The sequence below is a fragment of the Galeopterus variegatus genome, unplaced genomic scaffold, assembly GCF_000696425.1.
Source record: "Galeopterus variegatus unplaced genomic scaffold, G_variegatus-3.0.2 Scaffold511, whole genome shotgun sequence".
NCBI lineage: Eukaryota > Metazoa > Chordata > Mammalia > Dermoptera > Cynocephalidae > Galeopterus > Galeopterus variegatus.
This window is the reverse complement of record NW_007726622.1, coordinates 285,435-311,882: the sequence shown is the minus strand read 5'-3', so window position 1 is coordinate 311,882 and position 26,448 is coordinate 285,435. Positions and strand designations below refer to the sequence as shown.

The 26,448-nt window shown below is 35.6% G+C and overlaps 1 protein-coding gene across 2 annotated transcripts in view; it reads left to right on the top strand.

Moving 5' to 3' along the window:
* The window catches only part of MTA3 (metastasis associated 1 family, member 3), a 194,699-nt gene that overhangs the window by 130,658 nt on the left and 37,593 nt on the right, over positions 1-26,448 (top strand). For both annotated transcript variants that reach the window (XM_008569556.1, XM_008569555.1), the window contains exons 12-14: positions 14,341-14,529; positions 23,378-23,452; positions 25,672-25,730. In XM_008569556.1, coding sequence (XP_008567778.1) covers positions 14,341-14,529; positions 23,378-23,452; positions 25,672-25,730 — 323 coding nt within the window. The remainder of the gene's footprint in view (positions 1-14,340; positions 14,530-23,377; positions 23,453-25,671; positions 25,731-26,448) is intronic.

Here is a 26,448-nt window from a genome sequence, read left to right as displayed (position 1 = left end):
CCCCATTTGCGGATCTGTTATGAATATAGTTTAATTGTGTATTTCTAACATTGCTAACCTAACATATATAAGATTTGTAATTGTTAAAAACATTGAAGCCTTGGAGGCTTCATAGATTTCACCCTCGTTCCGTTAAAATGTAAAGAAAAAGAATCGGTTTATAGTATCTACACTGATTCCCTCACCCTCAGAACAAAATTCCATAGAACAAAGGAAATCCGAATTGGTTAGTGAGTAGTAGTTGGTGGGAAGGTCTAGCCTGTAACTCCCTATTTGGTGGTGTTGGCCAGAACAAGGTCTGCACGCTGTGGCTTGAGGAGCAGAGTGTCATGAGCATTGCTAGGGAACTATGGCTGGAACAAAGCCTCAGCCCTGGAGAAGTATGAGTACTGGCTTTTCTCTTTTGCCTGGACTCTGACGACTAAATCATGGGGGTGTGGAGGTACATTGAAAAATGTAACTCTGATTTTGCTGTCTCCTGTCTCTCAAAGAAAGAGGTTTTTGAGTTCTTTGGGGCCTTAGCAGTCTCTTTTAGGAGAGACTGTCTTACAGGTGATGAGCGTAAGGCAGAGAACAATGAAATAAATTATACAGGGTGTCACAATTAGTGACAGAAGCAGGACTAGAAACTTAGGTTTCCTGATGCCAAGTCTGGTTCTGAGAAAGGTCAGGCTGTGTTGATTTAGAACGGAGGAAATTGCATCCTGGAACACCTCTAATTTATGTGTCTGATCTTTTAAAAATTTAACTCTGATTTTGCTGTCTCCTGTCTTATATCTTTTTAGTGGCTTTTAATTGCATTTAGGGTAAAAACCCAGATCCTTACTTTAGTCAGCAATACTATGGGCTTTTGCCTGGTCTCTCTCAACAGCCCCTTTGTCCACATACTCTCCTGTGCCTCTGGACGCCAGCCATGCTCTATTTTACCTTTGGCCCCATGGTCTGTGTCCTGCCACATGACTTTTCAATGTTCAGTTCTCTATGCCTTAATGCTCTCACAGCCCCATCTAATTAATTCTTACTTTCTTTTCGAATCTTGGCCAATCCATCAGTTTAGAGCAGCTTGCTTTGTGAACCACATTCCTCTAGGTTAGTAGTTTGTAATTAAACACTCTTTTTTGTTATTATCTGATTAATGTCTCTCTCTATCCTTCCCACCTTCCACATACCAGCTTGTAACATCCATTAGTGTGGTGACTATCTTTTTCCTCCCATTGAATCCCCAGCACCAAACACAGTGCCTCTGGCATATAGATAGATGTTCACTAGATATTTGGGAATGAATAAATTAGTTTCTGTCTCTAGGTTCTTATTAAAATAGGTTATTGAAGTATATTATTTCTATTCATTTGTTTTAGCATTTAAATAAATCTTTAGTAAGAGCATCTCTTTACTAAGAGAGATGTGTATTTGATTTCTAATTTCATTGAATCACCAGAGTTGTACACACACAGTATGAAGACCAAATTGTAGAAAGACTTAAGTGATGTACTTTTTAAAAAAATTGTGGTAAAATATACTTGACATAGAATTTTCTATTTTATGTAAGTGTATAGTTCTCTGGCATTAAGTAAATTCACATTGTTGAGTAATCATCACCAACATCTATCTCTAGAACTTTTTAACCTTCCCATACTGAAACTTTGTACCCATTAAACCCCAACTCTCTATTTCCCCTGGCCCCTCATTCTGGCATCCGTCATTCTACTTTCCGACTCTGAAATTGACTGCTCTGGGTACTTCATGTAAGTGGGACCATGCAGTATCTGTTCTTTTGTCACTGGATTTGTTTCATTTAATATGACTTCACGGTTCATCCATGTTATACCACCTGTCAGTATTTCTTTCCTTTTTAATGCTGAATAATAATTCATTGTATGTATATACTATATTTTGTTAATCCATCAGTGGACACTTGGGTTGATTCTATCTTTTGACTCTTTTGAATAATGCTGCCATGAGCAAGGATGTACAAATAGATACATTTTTGTGATTCTATAGTTTCCCCCCACTGGATCTATAGCTTATGGTCCATGTAGCCTTATGCAAATTACTTAACCTACCTTGCATCTAAGTTTCCTCATCAGCAGTAGTAGTAATAATAAAGCCTACCTGCTTTGCTTCAGGGGGGTTATGGATGGACAAGAAAAGGGTGTGCAGGCATAGTGTATGAATCGCTGATAAATATGACCAAGGATATAGAACCTGATGGAACTAGAGAAGCTCCCCAGAGTAGGGGCACTTGGTGATGCCTTGGGGCTGTTTTTCTTGGGCCCCTGGGTTCTGTGAGGGGCATAGAGCTCTCTGTGATATTGGCTGCCCAGGTTGGCTGGAAGACAGCTGCTTTATTCAGTAGTTTATACACCTTTATTTAAGGTAACATTCACAAACATTGGGCTCTTGAAGCCCCATAGAGGCCCCTTCCTCATGGAGAGAAAGCAGGCAATGCCGTAGAGTTCTGTACAAGACCTCTGGCACCCCCTTTCCAGAATCCAGAAAAGTCTGCCTCTGAGTTCCCATGTGGCATCAACTTGAGGCTTAAATGAGAAAATACTTGTAAAATGCTTAGTACAGTGTCTGGCACAGTGTCAGCGCTCAATATTAGTTGTTACTGTTGAAAAGATGATGACAGTGATGCATTCCCCCCCATGTTTATTGCATCTCATTTACTTCTGATTTCATAGCTTTATTTATTGTCTGCAAGGAGTTTTATCAGGCCATATTTACTATCATTGTAGTAGAACCTCAAGTTTGAATATGGTCATTAGGCTGTGATTAACCATGCTTTTTAATATGATTGTTACAAGGAGTCACTGAAAGATTTAAAACGGTTGAACACAGGATGTTTCCTTTAAAATGATAATCTTCCCCTTAAAACAAGCTATCATTTTACAGCAAAAATTTTCCCATCAATCCCAGAACTGGAGGCTGGGAAAGAATAATGGGTACAAAGCTGTGCTATGTATCCTAAGTGAATCAATGTACACTATGTGCGTGTATTGAAACAATACACTGTACCCCACAAATATGTACAGATAACATTAAAATAAAAATACTACCAAAAAAGGAATAACTTAGAAAAAAAAAGTTAACATTTTCCTGATAAGGGAAAGTTGATTTAATCAAAAATAATTTTTATTCATTGGGTATCAATTCTGTGTAAAAATGCTAGCCACTAATCATGTACTTCATTCTCTTTATTTGTGAGTCCTATTCAAATCACACATTTCATTTAGGGCCTCAAGGGTATTGGGAACTTGAGGATAGTTTAGAAGCCACAGCAGAACATATACATCTTTTGATTAACATTTTAGGCATAAACTTACATTAGAAATCTAGCCTTCAAAATGAGCATAAAATTGCTATAACTTTATAAAACTCAACCTATTAAAACTTACGATGGGTACTATTCATGTTTCCAAGGCTTTAAAGTTAGAATTAATACTAATGGGCTATCATTGCAGTAAAAAATATGAAACATGAAATTTTCCTTCCTGCTAAATACATCATTAAGGCAATAATATTCAACGTTAGTTATACTTCTTTTTGTCTGATGATCTGTTTACACATGAACAAAAAGACACTGCAGGCTGTCCCAGGAGAATTTTTTTGTGTTACACTCTATCCATCTTTTTCTTTTAAATTTAATCTTTTTTTGTGTGTGTGTCCTTTTTGTCTTTTGTTTTTACTGACTGGTAACCGGATCGCAACCCTCGGTGTCGCGCCCGTACCGGGGATCGGCAACGGGATCGCAACCCTCGGTGTTGCGCCCTGCACCGCACTCAACCAGTGGGCGGGAACCGGTCTCCACATGGGATCCGAACCCTTGGTGGGAGCGCCGCCACACTCCCAAGCGGCGCACGCTCCAGTGCGCCACCGGGCCGGCCCTAAATTTAATCTTTAACAATAACTTTTTTTTTTTGTAATACTGCCTTTTTCCCATATTGGCCAGCCACAAAAAAAAAGTAAATAAATAAAATGTCTATATACTGTCTTTTGCTTTACATTTTCTCTCATGAATTCAACACTAATGTAGGAGACATCATAAAATCACTTGACAGATTTGAACTTGGGAGAAATATAATGAAAATTGTTTTAACAGTTTTGTCTAGGGTTACTTTGGTGAAGAGGTGTGGATTTACGAGTTTAAGTTAAGGAAGGCTTGTGGTTATAATTTCTTAGACCAAAGACTTTCTGTTTCTGTGTTGCTTCTATCCAGATTCTCCAACTGTTACCACCTTACAACATTTGCTTTATCATTTTGTCTCTTTATTGTCAAAAGACAAAATTACAACAAAGTTAAAGATCTAATTGGCTTTTATTTACTGTTCTGGAATCGGGCAACACCTCATATGGTTGTCAGACTCAGGAAATTAACATTGTTACAGTACCGTTATCTAATCTAGAAACATTCAGATTTGCTAGTTGGCCCAGTTAATGTCCTTTATAGCAAAAGGGAAAAAAAATTTAAGGGCCTAAGGTCTCCTTGCAAGTCACTTATGACATTTTAGTTGTTATTTATTCTTAGTCTCCTTCAATCCTGAACAGTTTATCAGTTTTCCTTTGTCTTTCATGACAGTGGCAGATTAAAGGGTACAGGCTGTTTATTTTGTAGAATGTCTCTCCATTTGGGTTGTGGTATAATTTGATTTGTAATTAGAATAGGTGTTTATTCTACTTAAGTCCATTTTGGTCAGTTATGTCAATCTAGGCGATTATACATTTCCCCTAAATTTTCAGATTTATTAACATAATTTTTAGTAATATTTTAACATTAAAATTGCTATATGTTTAGTTATAAATAGGTTTTCATTTCTGTTATTTTTGTATATATATAATTTCCCATTTTTTGATAGTCTTGCCAGAAGTTTCTTTATTAGTTTTAGTTTTGTTGATTTTCTTTATTGTATATTTTCTATTTAATTTATTTTTGCTCTTTATTGTTTTCTTCCTTCTATTTTTCTTTGGGTTTACTCTGATATTCTTTTTGCAGGTTTTTAAGACCATATTTTAGCCCATTAATTTTAATTTGTCTTCTTCTTCATTATAAACATTTAAGATTGTAAATGTCCCTCTAATTATCATCTTGGCTGTAACTCATAATGTATTTTTTTAATTCATTTGTATCTTTGAGCTTCTAGGCTCCTGGTGGTCCCCCACCCTCATCCCCTGGTGAAAACTCTTTAATGGTATCCCATAACAAGAACGTTCCTTAACATAATCTGCAGTGTCGGATAAAAGTTTAGGCTCTAGACCTGACCACCTGAAATCTTTTCTTTTTTTGTAAACAGCTGTATCAAGGTATGATTCACATATTACACAGTTCAGTTATTTAAAACGTGTAATCCAGTGGTTGTTAGTGTGTTTGCAGGGTTGAGTAACATCACATCAATAAATTTTAGAACAGTTTCATCATCCAGTAAAGAAACTGCATAACCATTAGTAGTCACTCCCCCTTTTTTTCTACCTGTCAGCCCTTGGCCCCAGGCACGCACTCATCTAGTTTCTCTTTCTGTATGTTTGCATATTCTGGACAATCTTTTCTTTTTTACTCTTCCTGTCTAACTATGATTGTATATCCTTTAACCAACATCTCCTCATCTCCCTTCCCCTCTAACCTCACAAGCCTTTGGTAATCAGCATTCTGCTCTCTCCTTCTATGAGATCAGATTTTTAGATTCCCCCTATGAGTGAGATCATGCAGTATTTGTCTTTCTGTGCCTGAGTTATTTCACTTAAAATCATGTTCATTCTGTTGTTGAAAATGACAGGATTTTATTCTTTTTTTTTTTTATGGCTGAATAGTATTCCATTGTGTATATATATATATATCACGGGCTTTTAAAATTCATTCATCTGTTGATGGACACTTAGGTTGATTCCATGTCTTTGCTATTGTGAATAGTGCTGCGTTAAACATGGGAATGCAGGTGTATTTTTGACATACTGGTTTCAGGTCCTTTGGATATATACCCAGTAGTGGAATTGCTGGATTATATGGTAGTTCTATTTTTAATGTTTTGAGGAACCTCCATACATTTTTTCATAATGGCTGTACTAATTTACATTCGCAACAACAACCTTTTCTCCACATCCTTGCCAACACTAAACCTTTTGTCTTTTTGATAATGCCATTCTAACAGGTAAGAGGTGATATCTCATTGTGGTTTTTAATTTGCATTTCCCTGATGATTAGTGATGTTGAGGATTTTTTTTAAAATGCCTATTGGCCATTTGTATGTCTTCTTTTGAGAAATGTCTATTCAGGTATTTTGCCCATTTTTTAATATGATTATTTGTTTTCTTGCTACTGAGTTGTTTGAATTCCTTATATAGTTTGGATATTAATCCTTTGTTGAATATGTAGATTACAAGTATTTTCTCCCATTCTGTAGGTTGTCTCTTCACTTTGCTTATTGTTTCTTTTCCTGTGCAGAAACTTTTTAATTTAATATAATCTCATTTGTCCAATTTTGCTTTTGTTGCCTGTGCTTTTATGAGGTCTTACCTAAAAAACTCTTTGCCTATGCCCATGTCATGAAGCATTTCCCCTATGTTTTCTTTCGTAGTTTCATAGTTTTAGGTCTTGCATTAAGTCTTCAATCCATTTTGAGTTTATTTTTGTATATGGTGAGACATAAGGATCTAATTTTATCTGTCTACGTGTGGATATCCAGTTTTCCCAGCACCGTTTATTGAAAACTGTCCTTTCCCCAATGTGTGTTCTTGGCACCTTTGTCGGATATCATTTGTTTGTAAATGTGTGCATTTATTTCCAGGCACTCTATTCTGTTCCATTGGTCTGTTTGTCTCTTTTTATGCCAGCACCATGCTGCTTTGGTTACTGTAGCTTTATAGAATGTCTTGAAGTCAGGTAGTGTGATGCCTCCAGCTTTGTTTTTTGCTCAAGATTCTTTTGGCTAGTTGGGGTCTTTTGTGTTTCCATGTGGACTTTAAGATTTTTTTTTATGTTTCTGTGAAAAATGTCATTGGTGTTTTGACAGGGATTGCATTGAATCCTGTAGATCACTTTGGTTGGTATGGACATTTTAACAATTCTTCCAATCCTTAAACATCGGACATCTCTCACTTATTTGTGTCTTCTTCATTTTCTTTTCATCAGTGTTCTGTAGTTTTCATTGTAGTGATCTTGCACCTCCTTGTTTAAATGTATTCCTAGGTTGTTGTTGTTTATAGCTATTGTAAGTGGAGTTGTTTTCTTGATTTATTTTTCAGATGGTTCACTGTTAGCATATAGAAATGCTACTGATTTTTGTATGTTGATTTTGTATCCTACAACTTTACTCTATTTGTTTATTAGTTCTAACAGTTTTTTTGATGGTCTTTAGGGTTTTCTATAAACTATATATTGTCTGCAAACAGAGATAATTTAACTTTTTCTTTTCCAATTTGGATGACTTTTATTTATTTCTCTTGCCGAATTGCCTTGGCTAGGACTTGATGAAAGTGGTCATCCTTATCTTGTCCAGATCTCAGAGTAAAAGCTTTTAACTTTTCCCCATTCAGTATGATGTTAGCTGAGGATTTGTCATATATGATCTTTATAGTGTTGAGGTACATTCTTTTTAAACCTAATTTGTTGAGAGTTTTTAATATGGAGTTTTATGATGTCAAATACTTTTTCAGCATCTATTGAAATGATCATAATGGTTTTTGTCTTTTATTCTGTTAATGTGATGTATCACATTTATTGATAATGTGTTATGTTGAGTCATCCTTGCATCCCTTGGGTGAATCCCATTTGATCATGATGAACATTTTAATGTGCTGTCAAAGTCTGTTTACTAGTACAGTTGACCCTTGAACAATTTGAGGATTAGGGGTGCTGACCCCCAACTCAGTCAAAAATTTGAATATAACTTTTGACTCTTACCTACTAATAGCCTGCTGTTGACTGGAAGCCTTACCAATAACAGAAACAGTCGACTAACACATATTTTGTATGTTATAGGTATTATATACTGTATTCTTGCAATCAAGTAAACCAGAGAAAAGGAAATGTTACTAAGAAAATTATAAGGAAGAAAAAATACACTTACAGTGGTGTACTCTGTATTTATTGAAAAAAATCCATGTGTAAATGGATCTGTGCCTTTCAAACGTGCATTGTGTTCAAGGGTCAACTGTATTTTCTTAAGGATTTTTCCATTTATGTTCATCAGGGATATTGGCCTATTTTTTTGTTTTGTCCTTGTTAGATTTTGGTATCAGGGTAGTGCTTATAATGCTTGTAGAATGAGTTTGGAAGAATCACTTCCTCCTCAATTTTGGGGGGGGATAGCTTGAGAAGAATTGATATTAGTTCTTCTTTAAATGTCTGATAGAATTCATCAGTGAAGCCATTAGGTCCTGGACTTTTCTTTGATGGGAGACTTTTTATTACTGATTCAATCTCCTTATTCGTTGTTGGACTACAGCTTTTCTTTTTCTTCATAATTCAGTCTTGGTAGGTTGTATGTGTACAGTAATTTAACCATTCCAGATTTTCCATTTTATTGGTGTATAATTGTTCATAATAGTCTCTTATGATCACTTGAATTTCTGTGGTATCAATGGTTATATCTCCTTTTTCATCTCATGTGGTTCTTCTCTTTTTCTTAGTCTAGATAAAAGTTTGTTGATTTTGTTTAAATTTTTAAAAAACTGGCTCTTTGTCTTGTTGATCTTTTGTTTTTTGTTGTTGTTGTTTGTTTGTTTGTTTTTGGCAGCTGGCTGGTCCCAGGATCTGAACCCTTAACCTTGGTGTTATCAGCACCACTCTCCCAAATGAGCAAACTGGCCAGTCCTATAAAAAAAATTTTGGGGGGGTGTTTTTTTGTCACTATGTTGTTTATTTCTGCTCTGATCTTTATTGTTTCTTTCCCTCTGCTAATTTTGGGCTCAATTTGTTCTTGTTTTTCCGTTTCCTTGAGATGCAGCATTAGATTATTTTAGATCTTTTTTTCTGCTTTTGCTGTACCCCATAGGTTTTGATGTGATGCATTTCTATTTTTCATTTGTCTAAAGAAATTTTTTAATTTCCATTTTAATTTCTTCATTGACCCATTGATTGTTTGTAGCATGTTGCCATGTATTATGATGTGTAGTATTTTCATTATCATTTTGTTCTAAGTATTTCCTAATTTACTTTATAGTGTTTTATTTGACCTGTGAGTTAACTTTCAAGGAAATGAGGTTCATATACTTTTTTCTTTTTTTTTTTTTTGGCAGCTGGCTGGTATGCAGATCCGCATGTAATTATCTTACTTGCCTTGGGGGTTGTAGTCAGAGAACATGTATGCTATCAATTCTTTTAAGATACTATGATTTCCTTTAAGGCCTGGAATGTGATTCTCCCCAGTATTTTGCTCAGTAGTTATTACCCAGTCTGGCAGAATCAAGGTGATTCTTGTCACAGCAGCCTGGTAGCTTTCCTGTGGCGATAATCAAAGGGGATGAGTACACACAAGAACATGGCTCAGGGTGTCTTATAGGTTTGGTGATTTCAGTAAATCACAACTAAGTTTTAAACTTGTTGATGATGAGGGATTTTGTTTTTACTATTCATTGAAGCAAAAATTGAAAGTGGATGGCACACTTCTCTTTTATATGTAAAAAGTTTTGCCTTGATCACAGTTTGAAGTTTACTCATGAGAGTTTATTTTCCCCTACTGCTTGGAGAAAACCATATGCTCATTAATTTTTAAATAGATATTATGTTTTGAATCCTGTAATTTGTGCTGGAAATGTACATGTAAAGTTTTTATAAAATTGTGACTGAACACATCAATAGTATTAAATGTATGTGTGGATCAGTTGGCTTTTGTCATAATAATGCTCATGTTAGAGTTTGGGTTCCTTGGGAAGCAGATTCTGATGGCGGTTTTCATGCAGAAAGCTTGTTAGGGAGTATTCTCGGGATCAACATCTGCGGAAGAGAAGGGAAAGAGGCAAGATTGGATAGTGTAGAGGTGGGCTATGAGACAGTCTGAATGAAGGCTTCAGCAGACTCCATGGGGTACGGTAAAGAGTTGTAAAGGCTGGGCCTTTATACCCCTGCATCATTGGATGCAGGCTGCCCCAGAAGGGGGAGTATGACCACAGGCAATGAATCTTTCTTAAATTGAGATAGTTCCTCAAGAGACCAACTGCTGAGGGTTGTCTGCTCACAGCACTTCTATCAGTTGGGTTAATAAGTTCTTTATTTTCGAAGGGGAAAACACAGCATCGATTGCACTGCCCCAAATTTCAGTGGCTTATAACAACAAGCATTACTTTTTCATATACTGATCTGCCGATTGTCTAGGATTTTGCTGAACTAGAATGGGCAAACGTAGGTGCTAAGCTACAGGTGGGTACAGATCTGCTTCACGTCTCTCTCATTCTCTATGGACAAAAGTCAGTAGCACAACAGGACAAGGTCAAGTGCACAAACACTTGTCAAGGCTCTGTTATCTCACATGCCTGAACATCCTACTGGTCAAGTGAGTCACATGGCTAAGCCCAGCATCAATGGAGTGGAAGAATACTTTCCTATGGAGTCCAGGGGAGGGAGTGAATATTTGCTGTACAATAATCCAACCTACCATAGTATGATTCTGTTTAATGAACAAAAGAGAATTCCACTGCCAAGATGTCCTTGTCAGTCTTTCTCCTAAAATACTTCTGTTTGTCATCTCCATCTGTTATGAATGAGATGAAATGTGACAACACCTTCACTGCTTTTTGGCAAAGAGAACAGCTTGTGCTGGCTTCTTATAATTTTTAAAATTTAGATTTGAATGGATCTTGCAATGCATATCTGTATCTCTATTGAAAAGATGGTATCTTTACAAAGTATTTATCTGGAGGGAAGAATTTTAGTTATTTCATGCTTAGTTTTAAAATTCTTTTTTTTATTTTAAATTGAGTTATACTTATAGTAATGTGTGTATAGAATGTCCTGCACTTTGTTGCACAACTTATGTTTACATAAACATCCATGTAACAACCACCAGATCTAGATAGAGAACATTAAGGGTAACCCTAAAGTTTTCCTCATGCCCCTCCCTATTCAGTATTATTTCTTCCCAGGTAATCATTATTCTGACTTCTGTCAACATCGATTATTTGTTTCTTTTCTCAAATATGTCTGGCTCTTCCAGTTTTTATTATGTTACTGAGAAACCATAAGTCATTGGTTATTAGTCAAACTACTGTGTGCTTTCTTAGCTTATTTCCTTTATTTAGCTTTATTTTCTTTACGGGATGTTGTCTCTTCTATTATAGAAACTATGTTCGTGTTTTACTTAAAGCTTTTAATGGTAGGATTAGACTATATAAGAGTTCATTCAAAAGAAACTCCTGTGTGTATCAGAAAGACGGGATTAATATGGACTTCTAGTAAATAATTTCATCCTCTGGTTTCCTTTGTGAAGTTGATCATAGATTTCAATAAAATCATTCTCTAGGAATTCCACAGAGCACATGCCTGATTGGAGATTTACTTTCTACACACACTGATTGGTACTGTACTCTCCTCTGGGCTATTGTATATATGTGGGCTTTGAAGGTTTTATGTCTCTTGGTCAGCTAGAAGTCTGACATATTCTTTCCCATTTGATTTGTGACACAGTGCAGGAGCTCTTCTTTCAAAAGCAAATGTTTCCTTCAGTGTTCAGTAACAAAAACACACTATTTAAAGAACCAAGCCTTTAAAACCACTTATATAATTCTTTGAGATTTTTGTCATAATCACTTATAAAGGCCAAGATATTACTTTGGTTCTTTGAAACCTTCTTAGATAACAGTCCATCATCATTTTTAAAAGTACCTATATGTTTTAGTCTGTTTTGTGTTGCTATAACAGAAATACCTGAGACTGGATGATTTATAAAGAAGAGAGGTTTATTTGGCTTACAATTCTGGGACAGCTGCATCTGGCATGGGCCTCAGGCTGTTTCTACTCATGACGGAAAAGTGGCAGGCAGCTGGCAGGTACAAGCAGATCACATGGCAAGAGGAAGCAAGAGAGAGAGAGAAGATGCCAGGGTCTTTTTAAGCAACAAGATCTTGTGGAAACTAATAGAGCGAGAACTCACTCATTAATTCCCCCCTCCCCCAGGGAGAGCATTAATCCATTCATGAGAGATCCGCCCCCATGACTCAATCAGTTTCCAACACTGCCACATTGGAGAACAAATTTCCACATGAGGTTTGGAGGGGACAACACATCCAAACTCCATCACTATAAGAAAAGCTTTTTCATTCGTTTAACATTAGCAATAGACTGAAAATCCACTCATGCTTTGAGTGGTTGGTATAATATCAGCTGCGAAAAACACATTTAATTCTGTGATTTTTGGTTTTAGAGCACCTGTTAATTATAAAAATTAACCTCTTGAAGAATTTCAGCATCACAGTTAATTTGTATAATTATTGATTTTTGAATACTATTTAATCTTTTAGTTTTGTTATCTATTATAAAGATAGGATGTTTAAAATAATAATTGTTTATGGAAATATGTTACTAGCTGAAGGGATCCCTAAAAGCTTTTGATCTTCTTTTTCATTTTTATAGGTCAGTTATTCAGAAACAATAATTATTTAGTTCCAGAGATGCTGTAAAAGTATATATTACAACTAAACTGTAGAGTCTGTCTAATGAGGTTAAGTAGAGAAGCAGAGTTTAGTTGATTCTGAAATTTGCAGAGTACAAGCAAAGAATCGAGATGAATTCGGACATTTTTGCAACCTCTGCTAAAGAGAGCTTCAATGGAAAGTTGGAAGTTATCTTTCCAGGGTTGTGACACATACAATAAAAGGTTACATGTGGTCAGTGGCCTTAGCTGTGATTATAATTAGGAAATTGTTAATGAAATACCCACTTTCTTTTGTTTTGTGGAATTCAGTGATTTATTTTAATTGAGATGTCAACCCTTGTTAAAGCAGTTAGTTATTGTACCTAAACATGTCTACATATTCTAAATACTGCCTTTAGCTCTATCAACAAATTTATATTCTATACCCTTATTCAATGTCTTAGTTAATGTACCACAATGTAAATATGTGTATTTTTAATGTATGCTTTTTCTAATAATTTTTTCTCTTTAATAGATACTAGTTGATATTCGAGCTAGTTTTATGCTCTTGCACAGTAGGGAGCTTACCATAGTCTCCTACCAGATCTTTAGGGATTACTTAAAAACTAAATTTTAAAGAGATGGGTTGTTGCATAGATGTGAAGCTATCCCTACTCATGAAATTTTTAATAAATAGCAGAAGATACTTTGTGTAAAAGGTGCAAGACTTTGCATTCATGTGTTAGAAAGTCTGGGTGGGGGAAGGAAGAAAATAGAACTAGTTCTCACTTGTTCAAGGATTTGATCACCTTGCCAACCAAATCTTTGCCACACCTACATGCTTATCTGGGACACAGGCAGAGCCGATTGTCCTGTTTATTTTCTTGCTACACATACAAGTATATGTACATGTTATAAATGAGTCTTTCTCTCTAGTAGAAAAAAACATCAAAGATGTTTTCAAAACTTAAAGTTTTGAAGTTTTGGAATCTAGTTTACTTATTGCTCTGATTGGAAGAAAATGCTTTTTAAAATAATCTAGACCTAAGAAACTTTTGCAAAAAATTGATTATATGTTCTAATCCATCTTTCAAATTATTCTTCAAATCACACTCCCTTAAAATATATAGGAAACTCATACTGGCTTAGCTTTTCCAAGCAAGCATGGTCATCTATTCTTGATCTTCCAAAATCTTAACCAAATTACCATTTTAACATGGATATGTAATTTTGTTTTGTTTTGTCTGTTCAACATGAAAGTATAATTTTGTTTTGTCTTAACACCATCATACTCTGTTTCATTGTTTTCTTTCCATCTGTCATTCTTAGTACATCATTCTTTTAATGCAACCTGAGGATGTTTTTTATCACTCTCTGATACATAACCTACATATTTTTCGCTGGTCAAGGAAGGCTGTACCAACCTTGCACAATATCCGAAGTGATTTTGGCGTTTTTAACCAAAAGTGTGGTGAAATTTACTGGGTCCCCAATTTAATACTTTGAGGTCTTGCCTCTTCATGACCTCAACAAATAGATATGTTTTTAAAAATACATACCTTAGAAGGTACAAGTCAACATTTTCTTAAAGCAATAAATGATATTTTAAATAATTATTTAGTAATCTGTTTATATTTATTCTTAATTTGGTTATTTAAAAAAATAAGTGCTACCTTATTAACTAAGTACATCATTATGCATTTTAGTGTTTCTATTAAATGATCTAGCATGTTTGCATTTCTGCTTGATGTTTTCTATTCATTTTGTTTGTTTTCTTTAGTTTCATGCTATGGATACCTTGTATAGACATGGCTATGATTTGAGCAGTGCAATTAGTGTCTTAGTACCACTTGGAGGACCTGTCTTATGCAGAGATGAAATGGAAGAATGGTCAGCCTCTGAAGCTAGCTTATTTGAAGAGGCACTGGAAAAATATGGCAAAGACTTCAATGACATACGTCAAGACTTTGTAAGTAGAAAATGGTTAATAAATAAAATGTTGGAGTGGGAATATTTTATCCATTTGAGAAATTTGGTAAACCTTGTAGTATTCATTTAGCAAGTCTGTGACTTAGCAATTTTTATTTCCTCAAAATAGAATATAGGCCTGTCTTATAAAGGGATAAGTTGATGTTTTTTTCTAGGGAGTAATTGTAAGACCCAGTACGGAGTTCTTGGTGTAAACTGTGGCACTATGAATTTATCCTCTTTACCTCTCTCTGAGTTCCAAGTTAAAATATGGACTGCACTTCTAACCATTTGTGCTGATTTCTGCTTTTAGGCTTGTTACTCTCCTTTAAACCTTCTGTATTTTTCTAGTTGTACTAATTGTTGAGCCTGAATTTGATGCAGATTTTTATGGATGATATATATGGAAGTGACCTTAACCAAGCAGAGTAGGAGAATTTGCATTATGGATTTTTGATCTTTGACTCTTCTTGATAATTATCCTACTTATATTTTTAAAAATTTATTTTGTTCCAACTTTATTGAGCTATAAATGAAACGTAAAAATTGTATATATTCAAGGTGTACAATGTGATGATTTGATGTACATGTGCATTGTGAAAATATTACTATAATTAACACATCCATCACCATACTTAGTTACTGTGTATATGTGGGGGGGAGGGGAGGACACTTAAGATCATCTACTCTCTTCACTTTACTTCTTAAATACCATGTAATCTTTTCTACTGTATTTTTTGTCTTTGTGTTTATGGACTTGCTGTCTTTAGTTAAGCTTAAAATCCCTGTGAAATGGGGAAATTTCTGTTTGAAAAGTTCATAAATAGCTTACTATGGAAATCATCCTTTATTTTAAATTATGAAAATAGAATCTTTATAGACTGTCATGTATTTGACATGAGGCAGTATTCCACCTTTTTTGTTGTTGTGACTATTCTAAATTATTTCTGAAGCAAAATTATTGCTTATCAATATGGGTTGGTACATTAAATCCTAAACATAGTAATTAAAGCTGTTAGTGTCACTGACATTTGTTGTTCTGGCAAAACTTCACTCATACCCAAATTGCTGTATGCCATGATTTAAATTTGTAGGATGCGCAGCTGGGAATTTAAAATGCATTGGTGGTATTTAGCTTCAGATGGTCAGAATAATGTAACATTGCAATGTTATTAATATAGCAGTTATTAATATAATAGAGCTGCATCACTACATGGAAATCGCAAGAACAAAATTCCCCGACGAACAAATCCTGCAAGTCTGATAAAGGAGTAGAAGATGAGAAACACTAAATTAAACTACTTTTCCCTTCACTGAGTGTGATAGCCTTATTTTATGTTCTAGTGATCATTCTGGACTCAGTTAAATTCAACAAACATTTATTGAGCACCTGTATGCACTCGGCATTCAGCAGAAACTTAATGTGGTCCGTACTTCAGCAAATTAGTTCATAGTCAAAATCAAGAGATTGAAAGATACACAAGTAAAATATAATGTAATTATTTCTGTCAGTGGATGAACAAGTATTATGGGAGTATCAGGAAAGACTAGTTGTGCCAGTCAAATTGGGACAGAGTTAACTGTCATTTTAGCTGGATCTCTGTTGGAAAATGGAGAAAACAGCAGATGGCAAAGTATAAACTGAGGTACGAATCTTATATACAGCATTTTTAGGCATTTAACAGGTCTAGGAGACAACTTTGTGAAGAGATTGGTGCAATATATTGAACATAGAAACTGACATTGTTATGAGATAAAGTTACTGTATGAAAATGCGTGTAACAGTAATAATGCTGTTAGATGGGTTTTTTTGGTAGTACCTTCATGGTCTAACAAAATTTTTGTAAATTGGTAGCATGGTATATATTAGTTTTGCTTTTGTTCTATTCTATCTTGTTTGAATAGAAAGCTTATTAAGTACTAGGGAAGATGAAGAAACAGACTTTAGACTGGGCTTCCAAGAATGTCTCTGAAAGTCACACTTCAAAAACAAGCTAACTGAGGATACTGATGTCCCTGCTGTGATCAGAAACCCAGCAGCCAAACCAAGAAGGTACCACTCTACCTCTGGCTCCGAGATGCTCTGTCTCTGCTGTGATCCCCACCAGCAGGATGCTTTTTCCCATCTCTTGCCATTGTGTCTGTAGTGCAGTCTAAATTATGTCAGGAGTCTTAGATGCAAGGGAATCTGGGAAATGGGGATTTTTAACTCTGCAGACTGCTCTTAGAACATAGTTAGAATGCTTGTTGATGAGCAGCCCACATTAGATTTGTTGTATTTTGGAGACTAGAATTGGCCACTAGTGTCAAAAACCTTAAAGTAAACACAATAGAGTGTCAGGAAGTTAACTGTTGAAAGGGTTTTGTGTTTTTTATAGTAGTGGGTGTTCCCCTCAACGCCTGTACTTGTAAAAGTAATAAATATGCCTAGTAGAAAACAATATCTATCTATCTACTTATGTATCAATTACCTATAATGCCATTACAGGTACATGATGTTGTTGGGGTACTGTATTGCTCAGAGATATTATGACATGAATTTTTAATAAATTCTTTTAGAAATTATCGGGTAGTGCATACAATGAAAACTTCCCTGGGCCTCTTTTCCTCTAGTTCTTGAGCTTTACCTGGGCACTGAACAATGGTCATTTTTTAAAAAGTTCTGTCTCATTCCACTATCCAGAAAGAATCATTGTTATTTTCTGCTTCCAGTGTCTTGATTTTCCCATGTGAACATATATTTTGTATTTGTACATTTGGAAACAGGTTGAGTGGGAGGTACATATTCAAGTATAGATATTCTTATATTTAGTGCTTAATGATAACTTTATTCTGTAAAGTTTAATTTAGCTTATTTTTTAATTTACTCACAGTAAAATTTACTCCTTTTGGTGTACATTTCTATAAGTTTGTGTAAATGCATGCTTGTGTAACCACTACCATGATCAAGACACAGCACAGTTTTGTCAGCCCTCTCTCTGAGGTCTCCCCATTTACAGTCAATCTCTACTGCAGCCATAACCTCTGGCAGCCATTAATTTATTTTCTATCCCTATAGTTTTGCCCTTTTCTGAATGCTGTATAAATGAAATTATATAATAGGTAGGCTTTTAATTTTGGCTTCTTTCACTTAACGCAATGCATTTGGTATTCATCAGCATTGTTGCATGTATCAGGAGTTCATTTTTATTGCTTAGTAGTATTTCATTGTGTAACTACATCACAGTTTGTTTATTCATTCACCTGTTGAAGGACATTTGAATTGTTTCCGGGTTTTAGTGATTATGGATAAAGTTGCTGTTCATGTTTGCCTACAGGTTTTATTGTGAACATAAGTTTTTATTTCTCTTGGGTAAATAGTAGCAGTGGGGTTGTTAGGTCTTATGAAAACTGTACGTTTAACTTTATAACATGTTGTCTGTGTTGATATGGATCAGTGAAGTACATTTTTCAGAATTCCCTTCCCGATACGTTTCCCAGTAGGGTGTGCCACAAGAGTAATTTTTGTGTAGGATTCGGAGAGCAGAAATGGAGAAGCTGTTTTTATAGCTCATATATATCATTTATCTGCTGGCTCACCTTGTTGGCATGAGTCAATGGTGGAACTGCAATCACTATTTCCCCAGGATTCTCCTTCAGTTTCTACGATTCCAGGGTAAGGTGTGTGTGTTCAGCTTCATGAAGAAAGGCCTTGGCTTCTGCAGGACACCCATACTATCAGGGTCAAAAGCAGTGATTACTAACAAAAGTTTTTCCTGTCCTTGGAGGCTCCAGCTCGTGCCGTTGTGGGTTTCAACTTGTTCTATCTCTCCCCCACTTTACATCCATCTTCCTCTCCCAACTGCTTGCCCTGTGAACTCCAAGTTCCAGCATCACATGCAAAGACAACAGCCTCACAGAGAGTGTTTAATCAGCTTCTGTAATTGCATAAGATTAAATCTTTGTAACATATCCTTTATTAAAAGTAAAGATAAAAAAATAAGTAAGTAAATCTGTCTTATTGGTCCTGCTTCTCTGACTGAATTCTGATTGATAAATGAACTGTTTTTCAAAGATGCTGTATCATTTTGCATTCCAACTAGCAAAATATGACAGCTTCAGTTGCTTCATGTCCTCACTAGCACTTGTTATTGTCATTGTTTAAAAGCCATTCTGATCAGTTTGTAGTAGCATCTCATTGTGGTTTTAATTTGCTTGTTCCCTAAAGATTAATTATGTTAAACATATTTTCATGTGTTTCACCTTTGATGTGAATCTTTGTTCAGATCTTTTGCCCATTTAAAAATTAGGTTAGTTTCTTATTGTTGATTTTGGGAGTTCTTTGTGTATTTCATATTCAAGTTTTTTGTCACATATTCTCCCAATCTGCAGCTTTTGTATATTCACCTTTTATTCTGCAGACTTGTTAATCTCATGCAGTAGTTACAGTAGGTTTTTTGATAGATTCTTTAGGGCTCTCTACATAAATAATCATGTTATCTGCAAATAAAGACAGTTCTGTTTTTTACCTCCCATCTGTATGCCTTTTATTTCTTTTTCTTGCCTTATTGCTCTGGCTGGGATCTCCAGTACATTGTTGAAAAGTGGTAAGAACAGCATGTTACTTGTTCCTGATCTTAGGAGGAAATCATTCATTCTTTTACTATTAGGTGTGAGATCAACTGTAGGTTTTAAAATTGTCTATATTTATTGGGTGCCACATGTTGTTTTGGAGTATGCATCTATGTTTATGAGGAGTGTTGACCATTAGTTTTCTTATAATATCTTTGGTTTTATTTCAGTTTAATGCTGGCTTCTTAGAATGAGTTGGGAAGTGTTCTCTTGCTTTCAGAAACTGTATTTATTATTCCTTAAATGTTTGGTGTTATTCACTAATGAAGTCATCTATTTTCTTGGAAAGTTTTTGCACTAGGAAGTCATTTTACTTAATAGATATAGATCTTATATAGTTATCTTTTTATCTTGAGTGAGCTTCAGTATTTTGTCTTTCAGAGGATTTGTCTATGTTTTCTTAAGTTGTCTAGTTTATTGTCATAAAGTTGTTCGTAATATGAGTTCATAATATTCTCATATTATTCTTTTAAAGTTGTGAGATGGGTCCACTCTCTCCTGATACTGGTAATTTGTGTCTTCTCTCTTTTTTCCTGATCAGTTTGGCTAGGAGCTTATCAGTGTTATTGAACTTTGCAAAGAACAAGCTTTTGGTTTGATTGATTTTTCTCTGTTTTCTTTTTCATTGATTTCTGCTTGTGTCTTTATTATTTTCTTCCTTCACATTGCTTTGGACTTAATTGCTTTTTCTTTTCCTAGTATCTTCTTATGGTTGAAGCTTAGATCATTTATTTGAAACTTTTCTTCTGATAAGAGCGTTTATTAGTAGTACAGGTTTGGTTGACAAAACTTTCTTTGAAAAACTTTTTACTATCCCCTTTAAAAAGATGTGCCATTCTTTACAGAATTCACTTTTTTCTTTTTTAGTAATCTAAAGGTGTCTCTCTGTCTGGTGAAATAATTTCTAAAGCCAAATTCCTATTATATAATGTTTCTTTTTCTTTTTCTCAATATTTTCTCTTTACTTTTGTTTTTTAGCAGTTTTACTTCTACAGTGTTGTTGTAATTACTTTACTTGTAGTTCTCTGAGCTTATTAGACCTATAATTTATTGTTTTTTTATTAATTTTTGAGGGGGAAAAAGGTGTCGTGTGCCTTTTCAGCTGGCTCCTTTAATATATTATTTATAGTTATTTTAAACTTCCTATCTGATATTTCCAACATTCGAGGCCATACTGGGGTCTGGGTCTATTGACTACTTTAGTTCTTGACAGTGAGACATTTATTTTCTTGCTTTTTTATATGTCTTGTATTTTTTAATTAGATGAAAGATACTTTGCATAAACAACATAAAATGAATTAAATAGTATTTATACTCTGAAATGAACATACTTCATCTCTTTTTAGGCCATCAGTGTTGGGGATTGAGTCCATCTAGTCAGTATGTTGTGCCAGGTTTGGGTTTTTTAGTTCTAGTTATCCTCAGTGCATCAGTGTACAGGAAGGCCTAAAATTTCACATGCTGTCTTAACATCTTTGAGACTCGTAATGCCTCCAAAGCCTAACTGACTTCCCCTGCTCTTGCCAGATATGTTCTCCACCCAGGGAAAGTCTCCCTACCCAGCTAGTTCCCCTGGCACCTCACTCAGTCCTCAACCTAATGGGTTTCACTTCCTTGCCAGCCTGCAGAATTATTCAAACAAGCCAATCACATTCTCCCATGGGCATTGTCTGCAGGAACCAAGGGACACCCTACCCCCTTGTTACTACTAAGTCTCACTTCCACAGTCCCTGCTGGTTCACACTGTTCCCAATTCAACTCCCATGTAGATCTGCATGGTGTGCAGTGTTCTCTTCCTCTGGGCTGTATATGTGACTAATAAATTGCTGTCAGTGTCATCTGTTTGGTCTTGAGTGCCATTTGTTATGTGTGTTCAGCCATCCTGTATTGTTTTGGGCAATAGATCCCTCCCTCACTGAGGAGCAAATTGGAAGTAATTTGAACAACTACAGATTCAAAATCTTGAAATAGCTATGTTTAAAATGAGGCTTGTAATGCTGAAGAGTTTTTTTGCCCCGTGTTTCTGTCCCAATCTCAGCAGGCTCTGCACTACAGAACATCTCTAATAGAGCTGAGCTGTTGGCTTTAGAGCTGTTTTGTGCCTCCTTGCTCTATTCCAGCAATATGGATGCCTTGTGCACCATTGTCTTTATCCCCACTTAATTCATTTCTGAATTTAGGTCTTACATACATGCATCTGATTGGCAGAAATAAAACACAAGGGACTATTAAAAATATGATGTTTGGCTTTTTAGCCTTTGCATTATAGGAAAGTAAACTAGATAGAAGGAAATTGGGAAGGATACTGAGAAAGCCATAATTGCAGACAATGGAATCCATTTGACTGAACTACTTAAAGCAGAATGAAATTTTTTACACGGTGTTAGAAGGTTAACAGAAGCTTCATGAGGGCCAGAGAACCAGGTTAAATGCTTCACAGCTGGAAGTATTGAAATGGAGAGTGCAGCCAAACCCTGCAGTGGCACCATTCTAGCAGAAATCCTGCTACAGCACCACCTGCCTCTACCACCACTCTTGCTGGTTCCTGCTCCACCTGACTCTTGTCAATCAATGCCACATATTGAGAGTCTGTTCTTAGAACACTGTGTTGCTTCTTACCAATTTTGTGTTAGCTAGAATGCTTTTAATTACAATTGAAAGAGGCCATCTGTCCTTCCACTGAAAGTATTAAACCAGATGTTCACCTTATGTTCTGCCCTCCAAAAAAGATCTTCCTTCTTCACTGTGCTTCCAGAGCCACTCCTGCGTGGACCGTAATGCTGTAACAGTATAATCCTGGTTGGCACCAGTGTATCACGCAAAGTCCTCTCCCACATTCACCCTTTTTCTTCTTCAATGCATGTGTCATAGGAAACTCCTATGAAGCCATAAGTGAGGGTTGAGGGAGAAATACTGCATCAGGAGTAGACACACTGGGACATGTAACTTGTGCCTTCACTATCTACTGCTTCTCCTTAATAAGACGGTGGTGCTGGGCACAGCTGATTAGGACTTTATGGATTAGGTGAAATGTGGTTCATGATGAAGCTCGGGTTACATGGTCACTTGGCTTGCCTTTTCAGGCACCCATGTAAATGCATACCAGGGCCTATTTCTCAAAAGAAGAATGGGTGGTAAGAGCTCTTAGTCTGCTTCAAAACCCTAGAGGATGATGCCATGACTGCTCTATGAGGTCTTGCTGAAGGCTCCTTACACCATTTTTAAGACACTTTCAGCTCCATTAGATGAACACATTGGGTTCGAGGAAACTGTAGGCTTTAGCTATGATCCAAATGCCAGTGGCTGTGCTGATCTGATCCTGTAAGGAGACTTCATTTGTAATTGCTGTTGGAATTGCCACCCAGTTAAGCTTAAAATAATTTTCTTTCTCTAAAACCCATCTGTTTTGTTTTCAGACCAAACAGGTGAGTTAAATGGGTAGGTGATAGGAATGGCATGGATTTTATCCACATGAGTCACAAGCAGATCTCTAGCTGCAGTGGAGTCTGAGAAGTACTGTTTTAACTCTGATCTTTGTAGTAAGTTAGAGCAAACCAGATGGGTGTCAGAGAGAGGGCTGAGTCACCTATCTGTAAAATCTGCTGCAATAGCTAAAGATTGTGTTATCAGTCATTCCTAGCATCATGAAAGTTTGATCTGTCCTCTTTTGCTTCTTGGATAAGTAATGGATTCCCCTTTACAGAGGGACATATTGAATATATTCTTCGGTTGTGGTTCTCATGTCCATTTTTGAATATTTATGGAAAACAGAAAAGACAAGCTTCCTATTTTTCTAATAGGAAGCTCGCTCAGCTATTATGTCCTTTTTCAGAGATGTAGGCTTTTATTTGCAACAAAATAGAGTTTTTTTGAAAAGGGCAAGAAATATTACGCCAGAAACCAAATGACACCCAGTTGTAGCCAGCATGTTTGGAAGTTAAAGTTCCTCAGGCTAAAGCTAATTTAACCATCTTTTCTAAATTGTGCTGTAGCCCCACCGGTAGCAGTCATAATATTTATAATTTTTCATAAACTGGGAGATGATAAATGGAATGTGTTTTATTAGACTATAACTTGTTTGAGGTACCTTTTGCTAAGAATTAATTTCAGTCTTAGACATTTCTTCTATAATGAATCTTCTATATGGATATTTGCTTCATTAATTTAAAGAAGTGGTTTTAAAGGAAAGCAAATTTTACAGTAGTTTGTTTTCATTATCATGTTAAATATTTTTTCAGCTCCCTTGGAAGTCATTGACTAGCATCATTGAGTATTATTACATGTGGAAAACTACTGACAGATATGTGCAACAGGTAATTTTTTTGTATCGCTACCAATTGTTTTAAAGTAAACTTTCTATTTATATTTTAATATTTCTTAGCAATGTACTAGTTTTAAATTTTGTTTTGTTTGCTTTATCTTTTCTAGACTGTCTTTACATCTACATCTTTAGGGTATTTTTTTTTTTAAGATTTTAGTCTTAATAATTTCTTGACTTGCACATTCATTTTGATAAATATTTTGGAAAGATGACAGGGAAAGATACCACTAGGGAGGCATTATTTTCCACGCATGTGACTTGATTCATCTCTTTGTGAGTGTAGTTGATGGGGATTACCAAAGATGCACAAACCTCTCGAACAAGGTATTTTTATGAAGAATTAAAATTTAGACCAGTGCCATCAATTGTATATTTTGAGATATATATATATATTTTTTTGTCTTTTGTCTTTTTCCGTGTCCGGCAACGGATCGCAACCCTCAGTGTTGCCCCCGTACCTGACCGGGGACCGGCAACGGGATTGCAACCCTCGGTGTTGCTCCTGCGCCTCGCTCAGCCAGTGAGCGGCAACCGGTCTGTATGTGGGATCCGAACCCTCGGGCGGGAGCGCCGCCACACTTCCCAAGTGGCGCACTTATCCAGTGCGCCACCGGGCCGGCCCCTATTTTGAGATATTTTTAAAGGTCTTCTGGAACTTCCTTACGTGACGTTTGTATGGATGTATTCTTTAAGTCTTTGACCTTAACCGTAGTAGGTAGTCTTACTAGTTTGATATTTGGTACTGTTCATAAGATTTTTTCAAAAATTATTTCTAAAAATAAAATCATTTTGTTTTTGAGTCCTTCTCAAATGTTCTAAATTCAGGTTACTCTCTCAGCTATTTATTTTGAGTAATACTACCTTTGGAGAAAGGTACATTTTCCTGAAATGGCTTCAGTCAGTATTTGTTTTATTTTCTTATAGTCACATGTCAGAACTGATAAAGAAGGAGGAAAGCAGGAGCTGGCTGGTTAGTGCACTCGGTAGATGTGGTGCTGATGACACCAAGTCAAGGGTTCCGATCCCTGTACTGGCCAGCTGCCCAAAAAGAAAAAGAAAAGAGGCAAATATATTTAACACAGACATTTTTTTCCTAAAGATACAGTGGCAGGTATTGGATGTGGTAAAACTGCATTTTAAGGGTCATTTTAAAAAGTACCATAGTGAGTTGTTGAGGTCATGAATAGTGAATGTGCCCATGGCTTGTTTAAAAATTTCCACCGTGTCAACATCACATATAATTCAAAAAGTGCTTATTTCAAACAGGTAGAAATGAAGACCGTGTAGTCTGGAAACCTGTGTTGTTCAAATCAGAAACGGTCCCTAAAGATGGTGGAGGTGATGGCATCAAGGATGGTTGAAAGATATTTGCATAAAATTATTGCCAAAAACTTCAACTCTGTTCTGAAAGTTTTAAGTTGACACCCTAAATGTTTTTGTTTTCTCCTTATTGGGAAAAAGGAGGATAGCCGTATATTTTGGTTTGTCTGACTTTTGGACATCAGCCATATGTTACTTTTCTTCCCTATTTGCATCCGTTATCGTGTTGATCAGTTTCTAGATTTGGTTACATAATCTCCTTCCCATTTCTTTCCCTGCATTTGACTCCTAATTGGTTCCAGTAACATCTTGTGTGAGTTCAGTCAAGTTTTAAAGTTAATTGCATATCTCCCAACATTTGAGGATAAATGCTTATTTAATTCTACTTAGAATAGCCACAGTCTCTTGCATGGATTTTGGAAACTAATCATCTGTGAATATTCTTCTAAAAGCAAATATTGTGTGTTTTTTTTCCTCTCAGAAAGGCAAGTAAGAAGTATGAGGGTACTCCAGAAAGTTCAAGGAAAAATGAAAGATAATATGAATCTTTCCATGAACTTTTTGAAGACCCATCATAAAGTAAAAACTAAATTTGAAAAGTAAAAATGGTTACTTTAAAAGTCCTGTTTATTCACTCATGGAGGAATGGGAAATGGAGTTGTTCACTGTTTTATTTTTAAGATCTATGTCTAAAATGTACCTCAGCATCTATTGACTTTTCCTATAAGTTACTGCAGTTTAAGGATATGCATATGAAAGAAAGGCTTGTCTTAAAATGGTAATTTTTGAATTACGCTTTAATGTTTATATTCTTGTTACTTTTTAAGACAATGATGTAGTAATAATTGTTAGGCATTACATGTAAAATATTTTATCCATCTTTTGAATTAGAAACGTCTAAAAGCAGCAGAAGCCGAGAGTAAACTGAAACAAGTATATATTCCGACTTAGTAAGTAATTGAAATCTTTTAAAATGTTTGTCATGGTCTTAATTCTGTCCTTGCAAAATGTGTCATTTTGTTCAGATTCAGCCACATTTGAATTTCTTCGTGTATCTTACTTTCTTCCTCTATAAAGCATGAGACTTGCTTTCAATTATAGCATTGCAATGATATTTCAGAAAGAAAAAGGAGCTGGTGAGAGAACTTCCATGTAGACTAACATAAGGACTGGAGGAAGAACGCATGTATTGTACTTCTATTAAAGCTAAAAGGAGAGTGTCAGAAAACTAACCTATGAGACTGCGTTGTCTGAGAAACTAGTTTCAGAAAGCTAGCAGCTTTTGAAACTTCTACATTATAGAATGGATTTTGTTTGGGTAGTGTGCATTGCTCTTTTGAGGTCTGTTATTTATTTGGTTGAGAATTTTACATCGTTTTTTGGTTCTAATTACCATTAGAAATTCTAGTTACCATTAGAACCATACTTTGTAAATGTTTGATAAATAATGGGTATAGGTTTTTATTGTTTCAGGTGTCTAGCATTCTGTCATTATCCTTTGGGTTTAGAAATCATTGTCATATCAAAATGACAATTTTCATTTTTAATTAGGTGGCCATTATCTCATTGACAATAAGTTGTGGTCTTTCACGCTAATTTTTTATCAAGGCAGATAAGTGGCTTAATTTTAAAAACATGTAATTTACAGAGTCCATACTTTTGACAGTG